At 38.9% G+C, this 18,902-nt stretch overlaps 1 protein-coding gene and 2 long non-coding RNA genes across 6 annotated transcripts; 1 reads left to right on the top strand and 2 right to left on the bottom strand.

The window, feature by feature from the left end:
• Positions 1 to 2,959: 2,959 nt before the first annotated feature.
• Positions 2,960 to 10,179, bottom strand: rab6bb (RAB6B, member RAS oncogene family b). Its single transcript, XM_077615641.1, has 8 exons — positions 9,920 to 10,179; positions 7,758 to 7,816; positions 7,252 to 7,305; positions 6,097 to 6,202; positions 5,733 to 5,844; positions 5,561 to 5,654; positions 5,282 to 5,348; positions 2,960 to 3,949 (listed from the first exon to the last, which is right to left on the bottom strand). The coding sequence occupies exons 1-8, from the start codon at positions 9,987 to 9,989 to the stop codon at positions 3,885 to 3,887; spliced, it is 627 nt and encodes a 208-aa protein (XP_077471767.1). The 5' UTR covers positions 9,990 to 10,179; the 3' UTR covers positions 2,960 to 3,884.
• On the top strand, positions 9,840 to 14,771 carry LOC144085944 (uncharacterized). 4 transcript variants are annotated; one of them, XR_013304304.1, is made up of 9 exons: positions 9,840 to 10,252; positions 12,077 to 12,232; positions 12,416 to 12,501; positions 13,714 to 13,816; positions 13,918 to 14,016; positions 14,079 to 14,156; positions 14,220 to 14,336; positions 14,399 to 14,515; positions 14,575 to 14,771. It is a non-coding gene; the product is annotated as an uncharacterized LOC144085944 (long non-coding RNA). The 4 variants fall into 4 exon arrangements; XR_013304305.1 differs by having other exon boundaries at positions 9,841 to 10,252; positions 13,714 to 13,783; XR_013304302.1 differs by lacking the exon at positions 13,714 to 13,816 and having other exon boundaries at positions 9,851 to 10,252.
• Positions 14,772 to 14,812: 41 nt separating this feature from the next.
• On the bottom strand, positions 14,813 to 18,778 carry LOC144086067 (uncharacterized). Its single transcript, XR_013304329.1, has 4 exons — positions 17,344 to 18,778; positions 15,931 to 15,998; positions 15,713 to 15,859; positions 14,813 to 14,922 (listed from the first exon to the last, which is right to left on the bottom strand). It is a non-coding gene; the product is annotated as an uncharacterized LOC144086067 (long non-coding RNA).
• Between the last annotated feature and the right edge of the window lie 124 nt (positions 18,779 to 18,902).

Below are 18,902 nucleotides of genomic sequence, written 5' to 3'. Positions count from 1 at the left end.
TACGGGAAAAACATGCGTTTTCTAAAGACACATTTCAAACATATCTTTGAATTTGACACTGGTATTTTTTTGCGAATCTAAGCAATTTTATTCTACTAATAACATGAAAGAAAATGGCCGTTCATATAAAAATATAATATAATTTTGTAAAAAAGTTAAGACACCATTCTCTATTTACTATTTTCATGTTTGGCATTTCACTATAAAAGTTGGAAATGAACCACTTGTGTACCTGCATTAAAATTATAAAAGTTGCATTTGACCCATAAGAGGCCTCTCTGGCAAAACAATACAAACAATCAAAACAAACAAACAAACATACAAAAACACAGAAGACATATTCATACAAGTACACTGTGGGTTGTGAATAGGTTTATTTAGAGCAAGTGTCAAAGTTGTGGCCCGGGGGCCAAATCTGGCCCAATGCATCATTTTGTGTGGCCCGGGAAAGTAAATCATGAGTGCCGACTTTCTGTTCTAGGATCAAATTAAAATGAAGAGTATAGATGTATATTAAATTTCCTGATTTTCCCCCTTTTAAATCAATAATTGTAATTTTTTAATCATTTTTTTTCTGTATTTAGTTCAAAAATAATTTTGTAAAATCTAAAAATATATATAAAAAAGCTAAAATAAACACTTTTAGATCTATAAAAAAACTGAATATTCAGGGATTTTAATCCAGTTCTTTTAATCCATTTATATAAAAATAATCTAAATATTATATCTAAAATGGTCCGGCCCACATGAAATCGAGTTGACGTTAACGCGGCCCATGAACCAACCCGAGTCTGACACCCTTGATTTTGAGGTTAGAAACTGATTCAATTGTGGAAAATTCGATCATAAGTGGATTTTTTGTAGTTGCCTTCAAAGAAGGGTCGCCACTAATCAGAGTGGGCCTCATCAGTTCATGCAACAAAGCTATCTTGGAATTTGGTGTGGAAAACAGCTCTTTATGCTTCAATTCCCAACCGCCATTGCTATCATTCTTTTGGAATGTAAATGACGTTAGGCCACTATGTGGCAATGAGGTTTGTCGGATGGAAACTCCCGCCAATAATATTCCATTCATTTGTAAAGAGGCAATGGAGGAGCTCCTGCAGTCAAAGGAGACTGTTTTGTTTTTGTTATTTGTTGGAGGCATAATTAGCTTCTTAGGAATGAATGAAAGGACGGCATTGTATGTGGGAGGTAGTTGGTTATGTAAGCCACCTCCTCTCTTTCGATATGTTCTTTCCACCTTCATGTAAACAATCAGTTATCTAAGTCAGTAATATGCACCGTGTTTTTGTCATCAAAAGTGTGTCTCTTTTATTTGGCGTGCTGGGGGTGCGACACCCAGAATCAATGGCCAGCCACACTCATGCCTAAAAGCAATTTAGAGTTTGCATGTTTTTGGAATGTGGGAGGAAACCGGAGTACCCTAAGAAAACCCACACAAGCCCAAGGAGAACATGGAAACTCCACACAGTGACTGGGATTGAGCCCCCGACTCAAGAACTGTGAGGCCTACGCACTAACCACTCAACCGCCGGGCCTCCCAATTTTTATTTTTATTCATTTTTATAGCATTAAGTTGCGACTGTGATATTGCTTGTTTGTGTCAATCATATGCATGCAATACGAAAACAACCATGAACATAATTAAGCATTTTGACACACACACTTTCATACTGTTTCATCACGATGTTACAGACTATACTTTTGAACTTCTCTCATCTCATTTTCTGAACCGCTTTATCCTCATTAGGGTCGCGGGGGGTGCTGGAGCCTATCCCAGCTGATTCCAGGCCAGATGCAGGGGACACCCTGGCCAGCCAATCGCAGAGCAAAGGGAGATGGACAACCATGCACACTCATACCCATACCTAGGGGCAATTTATAGTGTCCAATCAGTCTACCATGCATGTTTTTTGGAATGTGGGAGGAAACCGGAGTACCCGGAGGAAACCCACGCAGGCCCAGGGAGAACATGCAAACTCCACACAGGTGGACGTCACCTGGATTTGAACCCAGGACCCCAGAGCTGTGAGGCCGCCGTGCTACTTTTGAACTTGTGAAAGGTAAAAAAAAACTTACCTCAGAGTCAAATAGCAAATCCTATTGGGAACATTGGTGTACCCTGAGGGATGCCCAAATGTCTTCAAAGGAATCTGCCACAAATGTAACCAACCGCCACTGCCCAGAGAGCTGAGGGGGGTTTCAACTAAGACCACGTACGTTCAGGGGAATACCTAACAGTACTGAAGTCTCATCGTGTCAGGTTAGTGCTCCTAAAAAGGGTATTTTCAGTACTCCAACTGCCATCACAACACCAACCAGTATTCTTAAACAAAAAGAGCCAGTGGAGATATTTTATTGTTTGATATGATCAAACATTAAATGGAATAAATAGAGCATTCAGCAAATATGCATGAAGTGATATGAACAGAAGTTATACATACACATGCATAAAAATGAAAAAAAAAGCAATAAAAAATTCAAATAAAAAAGTACAGAGAAAAATAAACAACATTAAAAGCAAAATAAATACCAAATGTGAGGAAATAAAATAAGCCTTCCAGACAGAACTCCATAAATTTGAAATTAAACAATAAACAGCAGTAGTAAAATCAGCTGAACAGGCGTGGCTCCATTACACAGGTGATTATGAAGATGATGGTCCATAAAAAAATATACTATTAGAAAGTAAATTCTATGATAAATATAACAAAAATAAAACATCCGATGTAACCTAAAATAATTTCAGATTCAGCCTCAATTCATCCAAACCCAATGCAGTAGAAAAAGCAAGACAGATTAGCGTAAATAATAATTGAAATAATAAACACAACATAAAATAAATTAAATAAATTAAAATACATTTTTAAAAGTATAAATCCAGTCATCTTTTAAAAAGTGCATTACTACACCCCTAGATGGTTTAGTTGTAAATGTTGCCAGTTAGGAGAGTGAAGCCCTTTAATCTGTCATTTATTAATCATGAAACATTAGTACATTATTCATACTGGTGAACAAGGACCACTTGTACACAAAGAACGTTCACAACATACATATTACATTATTATATACAGTGCAGTGCATTACAGTGGATCGTTATATGTCTTTTTCCAGGGGAAGGATTAGGAATTAAGAGGAGAAAGGGCGGCTTAGTAAGGGAACGTGTCTTTTTTTTGTACATGATTCATATTATTGACTTGTTTCAATGCACAGTACAATTTGTTTCTATAAAAGTTGAACCCAACGAGAGCTAGAGAGTGCCACGTTTTCACAGCTATTGTTATGTGAGCCTACAGGAAGTTGATGAGTGAAGATGTGAGAACACTCGAGAGAGTGAGAGAGAGAGAGCGAAAGAGAGAGAGACAGAGAGAAAGATGCTAGAAAAACATTCCGAGAGCAGTCAGGGCAGGTTAGGAAAAATGGATCAGAAGGAAAAGAAAAGAAAATCAGATCAGCGTGCATGCGTGCTGCAGACATTCAGACATGTTCAACCATTTCGGTGGGGAATGGCTGAGCGACACCCCGTGCTGAAAACTCTCTTTTTATGCTTAGGCATCATTTTTGGTGCTTTCCCTGTTTATACATATACATTATATATATATAAAAAATACAAAACATAACAGCCAAAAGAAAGTGGTCTCCCTTTGCAGTTTGTCTTCCTTTTTCTTTCGTGTCCCCCCATCACATACGTATTGACAAAGTATACAATATTTTACAACTGAACGACTGATTGCGAGAGAACGTTTGATTTGTCCAATCAGATACATCTGATAGTATATCCAATTAGAGTCGAGAGTCAACTGTAGGCTAACCAAGAAGTAGTTTAAGCAACACAACAAGCCTATGGCATGAAAAGAGCTGCAGTCAATCGCAGCTAGACATTAACACGAGCAACCGCCCTCGGGGACGCTCGGCTCTGCCGGTTTGTCCAGCTTGATGTCGATCACTGGAAACAGACACTTAAGGAAAACCACAATGCAACATATGAAAATGTTAGGATATGTTTCATGATTGTAGCTATCTAGTATAGAGGGTTTTTTAAGTTTTTATATAAAATTATATAAAGTAGAAATGGTATGGTGTGCTGTGGTGTGGTGTGGTGTGGTGTGGTATGGTATGGTATAGTATAGTATGGTGGGGTGTGGTGTAGTCGGGTAGGGTATGGTATGGCAGGGTATGGTATGGCCTGGCATGGTATATGTTATATGGTATGGTAAGTAACGGTACGGTACGGTTTGGTGCGGTACGGTATGGTATGCTCTGTCATTGTATGGTATGGTAGGGTATGGTATGGTATGTTATTGTAAGTCATGGTTTGGTATGGTATGGTAGGGTATGGTATGAAACGGTAAGGTGCGGTATGGTATGGTAGGGTATGTTATAAGTCATGGTTTGGTATGGTATGGTATGAAACGGTAAGGTGTGGTATGGTGTGGTAGGGTATGGTATGGTATGTTATTGTAAGTCATGGTTTGGTAGGGTAGGGTACGGTAAGGTACGGTATGGTGTGGTATGGTACGGTATGGTATGGTATTTTATTGTAACTCCTGGTTTGGTATGGTATGGTATGGTATGGTATGGAATGGAATGGAATGGAATGGAATGGAATGGAATGGTATGGTATGGTATGGTATGGTATGGTATGGCATGGCATGGCATGGTACGGTACGGTATGTTATTGTAAGTCATGGTTTGGTATGGTATGGTATGGTATGGTATGGGACGGTAAGGTACGGTGCAGTGCGGTACGGTACGGTATGGTATGGTATGGTACGACTTAGTATGGTATGGCATGGTACAACTTAGTACGGTATGGTATGCTACGGTATGGTGTAGTAGTATGGTGTGCTATGTTTGGCATGACATGGTATGATATAGTAGTATAGCAAAGTCAGATGTAATTTCAAAAGCATGTGTTGCATGTTTTATAATATACAGAACTGTAATAGGGTCTATATCATATCGTTTAGTAGAGGATGAATAGTATACTAATGGAGAAATGTATAGCATGGAATAGAATGGGTTAGTATAATGTAGAAAACTATCTATAGTGTGGGATGGGGGTATACAGTGTAAAACAGTATTACTAGTTGAGCGGAGTATCCATTGTGCGATTCCTCCAATCTCTACTAGATAATACTGTACGGTGATATGATCCTGATGAAGTGAATAAGAGCAGCTCTCTCTGCAGTGGAGCCCGATACTGAAAATGAAGGAGGCAGACAATGTTTTTGGCTACACTCATCAATGAATCATTGCTGCTGTTAGTTAAGGATACTGCCTTCAGGATTGGCGTCATCCAGGCTCTCCATTCCGGGAAGAGCTGCAGCGACACGACGAAACAGCTTGGACAAAGAGCACAGGAAAGAGTCATTAAGTCCTTGACTGCCAAGCGCAGCAAATCTGCATTCACTTTAAGATGAATGCAAACAAAGCATAGGTTCCTTTCACTCTGTGTGTTGGGACAATAATGACCGTCTGTATGATTATGTATATTCTCATACTGAAAGCAAATCATGGATATAATTCATTCATGAAGCTTGGGATAAAGTGTCACCTGTTTGACATTGCAGCCTGTCTTGGCGCTGGTCTCGATGAACATGACGTTAAGCTCTTTGGCTCTCTGCTCTCCCTCCTCGATGGTGATTTGCCTGTCAGGATAGCGTACCGCTCATCAAAATTTTTCTTTTTTTAAAAGCCTCTCTCTCATCACGCCCCTGCCACCTCACCTTTTTTCTTCCAGGTCTGTCTTGTTTCCCACTAGCATGATGATAACGTCACTCCCTCTCTCGGTCCGAACGTCGTCGATCCACTTGCAAGTCTGCTGGAACGAATTAACGTCTAGGGAGGAGTACCATACCATACATCATTTTAGTCTATTTCAGTCAAAAACACCACAGTATATTATTGCATTCCCTCATTGGCTGCCGTGGAGGCCATTCTATGTCTAACCATTTGAACTGCAAGCCTTCCAGTTCAAATGGTTAGGATGTGTCTCGCCGTCCATGTCAGCCAATGAGTCAAAGGGTTTGGGCATGACAGCCTGGAGTATATTATGGTGTGTAAACAATAGCAGTTAGATAAGCTGCCCACTTGTTATGTCGTAGACCACCACGGCCACGGTGGAATCTCGTATGTAGCTCGGGATGAGGCTTCGGAAGCGCTCCTGTCCGGCCGTGTCCCATAGTTGCAGCCTCACCTAAACATTTGGAGAGGCGATGAATAGAGCCACTTTGCAGCTAAGAGCAGCCAAAAAAATGAAAGCAAATAAAGCCAGAAATCTAGTGGCTTTTTATTTAGAAAGGGAATTTGAGCTTTGAGTCAAACAGGACATCTTGGAAAGATTAGCATGTGGTGATTATCATTCTGGGTATGCACATGGGAATCCATCCCTTCAATGTTTTTGGCTTATCCACAGCAAAACAGTTGATTTGCATGCTATATTTGGGACACTTTTTTGTGTTCCATGTCCTTCCTGACACAACCAAAAAAGCAAGAATGAAACCCAGGCCTCCACAATGGCTACAGAGCCACCACCCGATTATCGGGTCGAATTGAACATGACATGCATATAACAAAGCTAGCAAAGGCCTGATATCAGATATGTCTAAATGACTATCCTAAAAAATGTGAGCATTTCTCTGAAAATCGTCAATGTTAAGAATGTTTCTGTTATTTGTGAGAAAAAAAAGGTTAATGCCAACTATTTATTATATATGTTCAACTGGAGCAGGAGACAACCCACATACATGCAATATGGTCTTTTTTAACCTTTATGATCAATGTTAGAAAAGTGTGTATTACTTAAAAAATATCCTGGACTATTATCCTGCATTGTGGGCTCTGTAACATGGTGGCTTTTGTTTGGGTGTAATTTGCTCATAAAACCGTCAAAACCCTATTGTGAGACCTTATCGAATTTAAACATTACTCACCTATTGCGACCGATTATCATTAAATGTATCTAAAAGATTCTCATAAGCGATTACCATATGGTGAGCCATATATTGCGAATATACATCTTTTATAACCATGACTTTCTCCGTGTTAATTCCAAATGTCGTAAATTTACATCTTTTGTGACAATCGGTCAAATTTGAGATTTTTTACAACCTATCCCGATCAAAGTGAGCACATACTATATGCTTTGCTTGGGAACTGGACGAAGCCGACAACTATTGTGAATGTTGTACCTGTTCAACAGTTCTGATCACAAAGTATTTTGAAAAGTCAAAGTATGCTTCTTACTGTTCGGTCCTCCAGGTACATGGTCTTTGATAGAAAGTCAATCCCGATGGTGGCCTGTGAAACAAGGTGAAAGGCTCATTTGCAACTCCATTAATTCCAAATGGTTCAAGATAAATAGATGGCGGTACAATAAATCGGACTTGACTTTAATTGTCTTCTTGGGGATTTAATCACAGAGCCAAGGTCGGGATGAATCCATATCCATTTATTACGACGATACTGCTTCACTATCCTCATTTGATAGCAACACAATTGTCCCAAGATTTGGAACAGAATTAGTCTTTTCATGATGGAACTCCAGATTAATGACAATATTACAGCATAAAATCATGAAGTTACACATGAATTCGAGCAAGGTTAGAACATTTATTCAGTCATCTTCTGTACCGCTTAACCTCATGAGGGATCTTTGGGGTGCTGGAGCCTATCCCAGCTAAATATGGGCACAGGGCGGCTCTTTGTCAGTCAATAAACTTTACATATTGGTAGCATTGTTCATGACTCACCTGGTATGTGTTGTCAAAACTATCATACATGAATCTGGTGATGAGAGACGTTTTTCCCACTGAAAAGTAACACAAAGATGTTAAACACAACATGATGGAAAAATGTTATTAAACCAATTTCTGCCATGGACGGCAACAGACGTACAATCCATTTACATTAGTCCAGTTGGGTAGGATGTCTTTTGCTATCAATGGCAACCATAGATTGAGAACATAAAGAACAACTTTGTAATGATTTGTCTAAAAACAAATCAAGTTTTATCCAGCAGCAGCAAAAACAAAGCTTAGTGATCGTTAAACAACTGCAACCAATGTTCAGTATTGTGGAGATTGTATTATTAAGCTTAATGTTGAAGTGTTATTCCTGCAGTATCATGATAGTGTTTTTAATATTATGACCGTTGTTACAATATTACAAGATGGTCACTTTATTCTTGCAGTAATGCAACAATGTTTTAGGCAGTTATAACTATTCTAGTGAAATGTTTACAAAATCAAATTCATTAATTCAATTTCCGTACCGCTTAGTTTCACAACTATGGGCACCAGGCGGGGGACACCCTGAATTGTAAGTCAGCCAATCACAGGGCACAACGATATGGACAATCATTCACGCTCGCACAGGGGCAATTTAAAGGTGTTCAACCCACCTACCTTGCATGTTTTTGGGATGTGGGAGGAAACGGAGTACCCAGAGAAAACCCACACAATCCTCAGGAGAACATGCAAACTCCCCAAAGGAAGGTCCGGACCTGGAATCAAACCCTCGATCTGAATTGTCAGCCCGACGAGCTAACCACTCACCCAACGGGCCGCCCTTTTTGATTCATTTGAATTCAATTGTGCTTAACCAATCAATTTATCCATCAGATGGGTGTATCATTACATCCCTAGTTCCCATATACTTTATAGATATTAGTAATGTATTTTGGTTTAATCTACATATAATTTTCATCAACGAACTTAAATGCCAACAAATGTATCTATAATATTGCACATATACTTTTTCTACAGTGACTTCTTGACATTTCTTATACCTAATCCTTCAGACCCTGCGTTTACTTTTTGGGGGGCCATGTAGGTCATGTAACATGATACATGATAATATTATTGTCTGCATGACCCAAAATGTGATGTCAACGCATATGGACACTCGGTCTTAATGAAGTTAAGTTTATTTTTATGCTACCAAGAATAGTCGCTGCAAACCGAAAATTCTCCAATCCATGAACAAACAATAAGGTATTAATGCTAATTGATATAAAACGATTGCATGATGTAATTCTTGAATTCATCATTGTTTCAGCATGGGTGGGGGGTAATTTTCAAGCTTGGATGCTCCATTCTGGGTGGGGATCTGGTTTGCCCGATTTTTTTTTTGCATACACGCACGAGCAGGCTTTTAGGCCGCGTATCAGCACCATGGACAGCGATGTTGCAGCACAGGCCACATACACACACACTAACTGCGCGTTTTGCCTATTTCCTGGATGTATTTCCATTTGCCTGCATGACACAAACAACGCATAAAAACGCGGTTATCATTTTAACGCTCACTTTTATACACGAACACGCGAGGCGAATACGTCGTGTCATGTCAGTGCGTGAGGCGTGTGTTTCTTTTAAGAGCACGGACGAGCCGGAGGCTGCAGAAAGCGGCAGACATCGGCAGCCTTGGGTGTGTCCCCAATTGACACATGCATGGAAGTCGAACACAAACAACGCCATTCTGTCACCTAATCGATTGGTTTGATACGTCATGCGTAGGGAGGAAAATATAGAAAACGATCAAAAGCATTTTAAAAAAATGAAAGAGGCATCCCATAAAGAGAGAAAAACAAGAGATGTCTTGTGTTTGTGGGCCACTGCAGCAACTCTTCCCAGCTCAACACCGCACCACGCAAAAGAGGATAAATAATATGAATTTAGGTGGAATAGAAATAGCTGTGAAGATATTTAGGTCGAATTCGATCGAATAGCTGCAGTTAACGCGCATGCGTGCCTCTCCTCGGCGTGAATTAATGACATTTTCTCCACAGAAAGGCGTCATTTCATGCAATGTAAGCGTCGAATGTAGCTTGTTTTGCGTCAATCTGCTATTAAAACGTGTTTGTCGTGAGGCAGTCAGTCGGGGGTGGAACTGAGGCGATCGGGTGACTCACCGCTCTGTTCTCCCAAAAAGACCAGTTTAAATTTCCGCAGGGGGTTTCCCAAATCTCCTCCGGCTGACATGTTGCCGCTTGTTTGTCTCAAAAGTGGACGATCGAGGAGGGAGAAGGTGGGAAAAGGTGTCGACGTGTGTCTCGCTTCCACTACAAGCAGGACGATGACGAGGAGGATGATGATGATGATGATGCTACTGCTGATGATGCTGATGATGAAGCTTTCCTCTCCGCTTCAAATGATGGCAATACAGCTCGGCAGCACGGTGGTGCTTCCGCGCATGCGCGACCTCACCTACTTTCAACCTCAAGGACCATTACTTTTCCCCACAGGTAAAAAAAATGCTCTGCTTTATGAAATGAGTTTATATATTTTCAAATTTGAACTCTCAGGTTGCCCCTGGCAGACATCTGATCCAAGTCATTCAAGGTTTGCACATGACATTTATCGCCGCCGATGGCATTATATAGATACCAGTGGCGGTCCGTGAATTTCCTAGCGACGCCTTCAAATGTCGGAATCAATCCAACCCTCAAAAACTATTTTATGGCTATAAAACCTCTACTGCAGCTACAGCTGCGACACATAAAAAATCATCAATAATAACTTCATACAATTGAAATATTATTTAGGAATATAGCCATATTTTACTCACCAAAATCCATCCTCCTTCTTTTCATGTGTAATTTTCCTGTGGCCAATTTGTGGTGTAGTGGTTCAGTCACCTGACTGCCATGTGGGCAGCTGGGGTTCGAATCCTGGTTGGGAAACATTTTCCCTTAGTTGTTTTTATATATTTGTAGTCAAGACCTTCCAATAATGACAAAGTAAAGTGTGGCCAATTCGTGGTGTGGAGGTTTGTTCACCTGACTGCCATATACGCAACTGTGGTTTGAATCCCGCTCTCGTTTGACTGATCACTACACTATGTAGTTCAGTAAACGGGTAATCTTTTTTTCATTAAAATAAAGACAGTCATTTTTTTCAGCAAAACAATTTATTTCCGGCCAGCCTTCGGTGGTGTTTGCCAGTCAGACTGACTCGCGACACCATACAGTCGTTGACTGGCGACACCATACAGTCGTTGACTGGCGACACCATACAGTCGTTGACTGGCGACACCATACAGTCGTTGACTGGCGACACCGGGACGTGAACCCTCGCCTCCCACATGGCAGGCAGGTGACTGATCCACAACACCAGGGGTCGGGAACCTTTTTGAAAGAGAGAGCCATAAACAATTCCTATTTTCAAATGCTATTCCTTGAGAGCCATACTCATAATGTAAAAGTCAAAATACATGAAAATGTGCCAATTTTTTAGTCATTTTACCACTTTTAAAGTACAAAAAGTCTTTGAATTCTTTTGACAACATTGTTACGCTGATGCTAATCAATGAATATTAATGAGTATCAATCAGAGAATAGATGCAGAAGACTCTAATGAAAAAAAACAAGTCAATAGCACTGCCGACGTGACGTTCATATTGGTGCGTTCAGGACTCGGCTCTCTCACCACCGGTTTCCATATTTTAGCTCAGAGCCATATGCAACCATCAAAAGAGCCACATATGGCTCCCGAGCCATAGGTTCCCTACCCCTGCACTACACCATGAGGTGGCCTGCCTATACATGGTCATTTGGTGCTTTTATTTCAGGAAAGACTGAATGACTTAGTCTTTTTTTAATGGCAAAATGGTTCATCGTCCACCGAGATTCGAACCCTGCCTGCCCACACGGCAGTCAGGTGAACGAACCTCTACACCACGAATTGGACACACTTTACTTTGTCATTATTGGAATGTCTAGAAGTAAAAAAAGCAAACACTAAAGTGCATGTCATCACAATGTTCATAATGTGCAACACTGTATTTTAAAGGATTAAAGCCCAACCCAAAAATATTTACAGCTCCCCCCACTAACTAATGCACGTTATGATGAAAACAATGTGTTTTTTAAGTATGAATGCCCAATCGACACGTATTTACAGCCCCGCCCCCGCCCCACCCACTGACTAATGCATGTTATTATGAAAACAATAATATTTTTTTAAAAGTATTAAAGTCCAACCCAAAAGCATTTACAGCGCCCCCCACACTGACTAACGTACGTTATTATGAAAACAATTTATATTTTTTGTGTGTCTATTTTTAATAGGCGTGGCCGAGGTCACAGTTCAAATAGCCGACGTCAAACCCCAAAATGGCTGATGAGCCAGGAGGCAGCACGGGTGTGCACTGCAGAGCAGCTCAAAAGTGACGATTTGCCGAAGAAAGCCTGACAAACTTCTCACATGACGATGCAGCACATTCGGTACGTTGTCATTTGGGGATTTCGAAGCCCCAGTTCTCGTCTTAAGAGTGATAAGAGCATGATTCGTTGACGTGATGTAGCCCCATGTGTGTGCAGACAGCAAAATGTTTGCAAACAAATTGGCTACATTGCGTTACTGATCGCTCTTTGTTTAAAAAGAAATCATTCCATTGTGTGTTTCAGTCCCTCAACGAGCATATACTGCTGGGAAACATCAAGAATGTGGCCAAAACGACCAGAAAGGGGCATCTTCTCGACGCCATAACAAAGTGAGTCATTTTTAAATAGTTCCGTTTTTCTCTATCCGTGTAATATTTAAAAGTCAGCGTTCAGTATTCAAGGCTTTGCGCAATTGGCTCGTTTTTCATCATGATACATTCAACTTTTGAATGAAAACACTAACTAGCTTGGTGTTTTTTAATAGCAAAAACCTGTGGATAAGTCACCCACACAAATGCCATTAGTGGACATGTAAGGAATAAACAGTAATCCCTCGATTATCGCGGTTAATGTAGACCAGACATAGCTGCGATAAATAATCTGTAAAGTAGGGTAATCCCTATTGAATTTAATTTAAAAAAAATACTATCGTGGCAAGTGTAGGCGTAGCTTCTGCTTGTGAGTTTCACATCTTTCTGAACTTACAAATAATAATCGAACATAGGTTTCATCATTGACTTGACAAAAGCCTAATTGTCATCATACTAGTTTGGTGTTTTTAATAGCAAAAACCTGTGGATAAGTCGCCCACACAAATGCCATTAGTGGACGTGTAAGGAATAAATAGTAATCTCTTGATTATCAGTTAATGTAGACCAGACATGGCTGTGATAAATAAACTGTAAAGTAGGGTCATCCCTATTGAATTTAATTAAAAAAAATACTATAGTGGCACGTGTAGGAGTAGCTTCCGCTTGTGAATTTCACATCTTTCTGAACTTACAAATAATAAGTGAACATAGGCTTTGTCATCATTGACTTGACAAAAGCATAATTGTCATACCCAGATAACTGCGTATGACAATTGGTAATTGGTACACAAAATTCTGCCATGTAGTGGAACTGTGCACTCGAATAGATTATATACTTTTACCCTGTTAACTTTCTTAAAGACTGTTTCATTTTTAGTTTTAAATGTGGTTTTGACAAAACCTAAGTGACATTTGTTCAGCAATAGTGCAGGTGTCATTTTTGACTCATTTAAACATTTTTTTTCTTCATGGGAAGAGAAAAACAGAAGCTTTTTGGATATTTTTTTAAGAATGAATGGATTTGAAATTGACTGAAAACCTCAAGGCAGAAGTAGGATTTATTTTATTATTGTTATGTAATTTGTACCTTGTGGGCCCCTGTCCAGTGTGTGTGTGTTCTATATTTCCAACCACATCAAGATCCTGATTATTTGTTTGTGGAGGAAACCATGAAAAATAAACTGGATAGGGGCCTTTAAAGACTAAGATCAGATTTTTGTCTCTCTGCAGCAGACAAAAAGAAAACCAGACCATCAGGAGTTGTCTAATATTGCCTTCTTTGGCAGTGTCTGAGTAATGGGTACCCTTTTGATGTTTTATAGAAAAGCTAAATGTAGAAGTTTTTTTAGTTAAATTTGACTTGATTAGGCCCTAGTCTGTATTTCTTTTTTTTATGTAACTTAATCTATTGTGCCTTGACCCTTTGTTTTCCAGGGTTCCCTGCCTATGTTGAGATAGGCTGACGCACCCCCTCATTTCCTCGGTGCTGGGTGTTACGCCAGAACCAATCTCCAAACTTTTTCAAAATAAAAGGTAAGACCTTTGAATGGTTTTTTTACTTAACTTTGTGTATTGCCCCCTTTTTTGTTTTCCAGAATTCCTGCCAATGTACCCCCTTATTTTTTGGTGCTGGGTGTTATGCAAGAACCAATCTGAGTTTTTCAAAATAAAAGGTAAGACCTTGTGAATGGTTTTTTACTTAACTTTGTGCCTTGACCCCCTTTTTTGTTTTCCAGAATTCCACAAGGGGGACAAGGTTTCCTGCCTATGTACAGATAGGCTGATGCACCCCCTCATTTTTCGGTGCTCGGTGTTACGCGAGAACCTATCTCCAAACTTTTTCAAAATAAAAGGTAAGACCTTCGAATGTTTTTTTACTTAACTTTGTGCCTTGACCCCCTTTTTTGTTTTCCAGAATTCCACAAGGGGGACAAGGTTTCCTGCCTATGTACAGATAGGCTGATGCACCCCCTCATTTTTCGGTGCTCGGTGTTACGCGAGAACCTATCTCCAAACTTTTTCAAAATAAAAGGTAAGACCTTCGAATGGTTTTTTACTTAACTTTGTGCCTTGACCCCTTTTTTTCTCCAGAATTCCACCTGGTCCCAAGGGGAGTGTCTTTGTCCATTTGAAAATGGATGAAGGCAAACCTGATTTTTCAAAATGCTGGAGGGCCTGGGCGAACCAATCTATGAAGTTTTTCAAAATAAAAGCTCTTGCAAAGTATATATGGGTGTTACGCTAGAACCTATCTCCAAACTCTTTCAAAATAAAAGTTTTTCAATGTATACATGTGTTTGTCTTTATCTAACAAAAATGCAAGTAACAATCCAAGTTAAAAAATTTATTTACAGGTAAACATTTCAACTTTAGCATACTTAGTTGGCATTACATTTAAGTGTTGATTGGTGCAGCCAGTCTTTTCTCTGGTTTGTCCACCTGTAGACATAAGAAATTTTAGTTAAAGGTTCACAATTTTTTTCTACTCTTAAAATTTGTTTGTAAAATACACTTAGAAAATAAAATTAGAAGAAAAAAATCAGTCTGAATAAATAACTTGGAAAATAAAAATTGGAAAAAAAGCTGGGAAAATAAAATCAGGAAGTATTTTTTGAAAAAGCTGGGGGAATAAACACTTAGAAGGTGAACTGGGGGTATATACACTTAGAAAATAAAATTTAAAAAAAAGCTGGGGGAAAACACTTGGAAAATGAAATTTGAAAAATAAGCTGGGGGTATATACAATTAGAAAAAAACATGGTATATACACTTGGAAAATAAAATTAGGAAAAAAGCTGGGGGTATATACACTTAGAAGGTGAACTGGGGGTATATACACTTAGAAAATAAAATTTAAAAAAAAGCTGGGGGAATAAACACTTGGAAAATAAAATTTGAAAAATAAGCTGGGGGTATATACACTCGGAAAATAAAATTAGAAAAAAAACATGGTATATACACTTGGAAAATAAAATTAGGAAAAAAGCTGGGGGTATATGCACTTAGAAAATAAAATTTGAAAAAAAAGCTGGGGGAATAAACACTTAGAAAATAAAATTAGAAAAAGAACTGGGAGTATATACACTTAAATAAAACTAGGAGAAAAAAATGGGAAAACACTTAGAAAATAAAATTAGGAAAATAAAATTGAGGAATAAACACTTAGAGAAAAAAAAATAGGGAATAAATACTTAGAATTCCTCCTAACATTAACTGAGAACCTTCTTACCTTAAAGATGTAGTCTTAGAGCTGTGGAAATGAATGGCCAGTGAAACATCACCATGATGATTTAGGCTTTTATTTAATTTGGATTTTCAGAAGTACACAGACACCATATGATTCAAGTGGGCAACTTGCAAGGAAGATCTCTCAGGCCTGTTGCATGCAAAAAAAATAGCACAAGTTAGAATATATAGAATGGAGATTCAACTTTGGGTTAGTTTCACCTGGCCCAGTCTCCTCTTCTATAATGTCAATAGTGCTCTAGGCATGCTAGAACAGCTGCATCTTGGTGCTAAACAGGGAAAATTTGCACACACAAAAAGCATAAGTTAGCATATATAGAGCCTGGAGATTCAACCGATTGGCGTAATTTTATCTTGATGCTAAACAGGGAAAACTTGATTTAACCAAGGTATTTGGGGGTTACCAAACAATTACGGGATAGGGAAATCTTACAAGAAATTTAATAAACAATCAAGATAAAGAATGAAAATTAGTTAGCGAGTGCCAAGTGCTATTTTTCCTTTTCCAGACAAGGCGATTAAATATAAAGACTGCCGTTAACAGCTAGGACAAGGGTGTCAAACTTGGGTTGGTTCGCGGGTCGCAATAACGTCAACTTGATTTCACTTGGGCCGGAACATTTTCTGAAATAATATTTTGATATTTTTTTCTATTTAAATTGGATTAAAAAAACTATCAAAATCCCTAAATATTCTGTTTTTATAGATATATAAAAACGTTTGTTTGAGCTTTTTTTTTTCTTCATGAGGGAAAATATCCTATTTGTTTTTCATTTCAAAAGGAAACAAAATATTTTTGGGGATATGTTCAATACGAGTGGAAAACAGAATTTTAAAAATATATTTATTTTTAGATTTTACTAAATGCTTTTTGAACTAAAAACACAAAAAGGAAAAAAATTGGATTAAAAAATTAAAATTATTGATTTAAAAAGGGGAAAATGAGGAAATATAATATACATGCATAATCTTCATTTGAATTTGATCCTAACAGAAAGTCGGCACTCATGATTTACTTTCTCGGGCCGCACAAAATGACGCGGCGGGCCAGATTTGGCCCCCAGGCCGCCGCTTTGACACCATTGAGCTAGGAGAAAGTTAGCTTCATAGTTTTGCATATGGCGATTAAATATACAGACTGACGTTAACAGCTAGGAGAAAGTTGGCTTAATAGTTTTGTATAAGTGATTTTTTTTTGTAAAAACAGAACAATTACAAATCGGCAACGTTAGTTTAGCACTCAGAATGAAAACTATCATTACACAACGGGAACTAAGTCGTGCCTCTCTAGAGTGAGCATTTACCGAGCAAACTGTCGGTTGATGACTCGGCGTTGTTTGATTAAATTTAAAGTCTTGCCACACGACTCAATAATGGAGAAAACGGACAACATACTTTTCAAGTCAAATCGTGACACTAACGCTAATGTTAACTAGTAGCATACGGCACACAGCCGGTGAGGAAAAGAAGCGTAAACTTAAATTGTCGACGGTGTGCTAAACCTGGCATTAAACTAAGATATTTGTTGGCGTTTTGGGCTCAATTGATTGCTGAAAAATCTCCCGATAGCTTGATAAAAACGCATTAAGCCCAGTGAATTGCTCTATTTCTTACCTCGTTGTTGGTGCGTGTTCGTCAACAGTCAGCGTGGAGAATGCTTTCCTAAAGGAATGGTTACCGCGCATGCGCCTAATTAAATCGCCTGCGTCTACAATCGGCGTAACCACGCCCATATTGTCCCACCACATTAAAAGTGAAAAAGACCTCCAAGAGGTGGTTTGTCCTCCCAACTCATTGTGTATGTTTTGAAGATGACGTAGAATAGTCGTGAGTTTTGTGGTCTTGATGCTATAAAACAGTACGTATTAGTAAACCAATTTCACCAAATATTGAGTAACATTTGACTTAGTATTTTACATCAAATCACCATTATTCCAAGCCATCTGACTCCATTAAAAGTTTAAAAATTTGACACGCAAAGAATGCTTCATTGTATTGTATACAATAACTCAGTGGTGGACCATCAGGGCCTGCAAGGCCTTCTCTGTTGGTCTAAAATAGTATCTGAAACACAGACTGATGTTTATTATATTTTGTCCATGAATAGTTATGATGACCATGTATAGTGAGGCTTTTTTCTTGCAAAAATGACCATGTATACTAAGCCTTTTTTTTTGCAAAAATGACCATGTATAGTAAGGCCTTTTTTGGAGAACCTTACAAGGTTTTATTAAAGTTTTGTTAGTGCACTCTATTGCATGTCCCCGCCCACTTCCCCGCGTTTGGGTCCTTCTACGTTCCACACTCCCTCACAAAATGTGACAACATTGTCTTTATGGTCTCATTTGGAGGGCAATTATATCTGTCAACCCATATAAATGATTACTGTATAACAGCCTCATTATTATAGATAAACAGCAAATGGAAGGATAGCCAGGGCCCCACACTAATATATTTTTTATAGTACTGTAGCCCCTACTTAATCCGATATAATAAACAGGTGGGTCTAAATGGACTTGCAATGTATATATTCAGTTTTCCAAGTAATTTCACTCCAAGTATTTTAGCAGCTCATTTGAGCCTTATCAACAACAGCTAGGCAGAGTTAAAGACCAGAAGTTTATCAACAACAACATTCATTCTTTCATTGACTTTGCGAGCCGCTTATCATCATGAGGGTCGTGGAGGGTGCTGGAGCCTATCCCAGCTAACTATGGGCACCAGGCAGGAGGACACTCTGAATCGGTGGCCAGCTAATCGCAAGGCATGCAACAACAACAACAACAAAAATCAATATTTGTTATATAAAAAAGAAACTTACTGCAAGAAAATGGAAGATTAACATGACTTTGTCAGACCTTAAAGGCAAAATGCCTCCCCACAAAAAGTGGCAGTCTAAAAGCCAGATCCGTTGAAACTGTGAAACTATTTTGATATTTTAACGAGAAACATAAAGTCAAACTCAGGATTTGCCTTTACGGGCCACACAAAATGATGTGGTGAGCGGGATCTGGCCCTTGAGTTCAACACTTGTATGCCAGACTTTCTTTGTGTACTCTGACTTTAACTTCAACCAAGTCTTTAAATTGTCCAGATGGGAATCTAGTAATTCTGAAGTAAGAATCTTCCTCAGACTAGTCATAAAGCCTACCGAAATGATCTTTTGCAGTTGC

Source organism: Stigmatopora argus, chromosome 12 (assembly GCF_051989625.1).
Source record: "Stigmatopora argus isolate UIUO_Sarg chromosome 12, RoL_Sarg_1.0, whole genome shotgun sequence".
NCBI lineage: Eukaryota > Metazoa > Chordata > Actinopteri > Syngnathiformes > Syngnathidae > Stigmatopora > Stigmatopora argus.
This window is presented reverse-complemented; position numbering and strand designations above follow the sequence as displayed.

Bases quoted from the DNA above. Each gene is read 5' to 3' on its own strand.
- rab6bb (XM_077615641.1), bottom strand. From the start codon at position 9,989: ATGTCAGCCGGAGGAGATTTGGGAAACCCCCTGCGGAAATTTAAACTG. The intron at 6,203-7,251 runs GTAAGAAGCATA...CCAAATGTTTAG, and splicing joins TGTACCTGGAGGACCGAACA to GTGAGGCTGCAACTATGGGA. The intron at 5,655-5,732 runs GTGAGGTGGCAG...CTATCCTGACAG, and splicing joins ACAGACCTGGAAGAAAAAAG to GCAAATCACCATCGAGGAGG.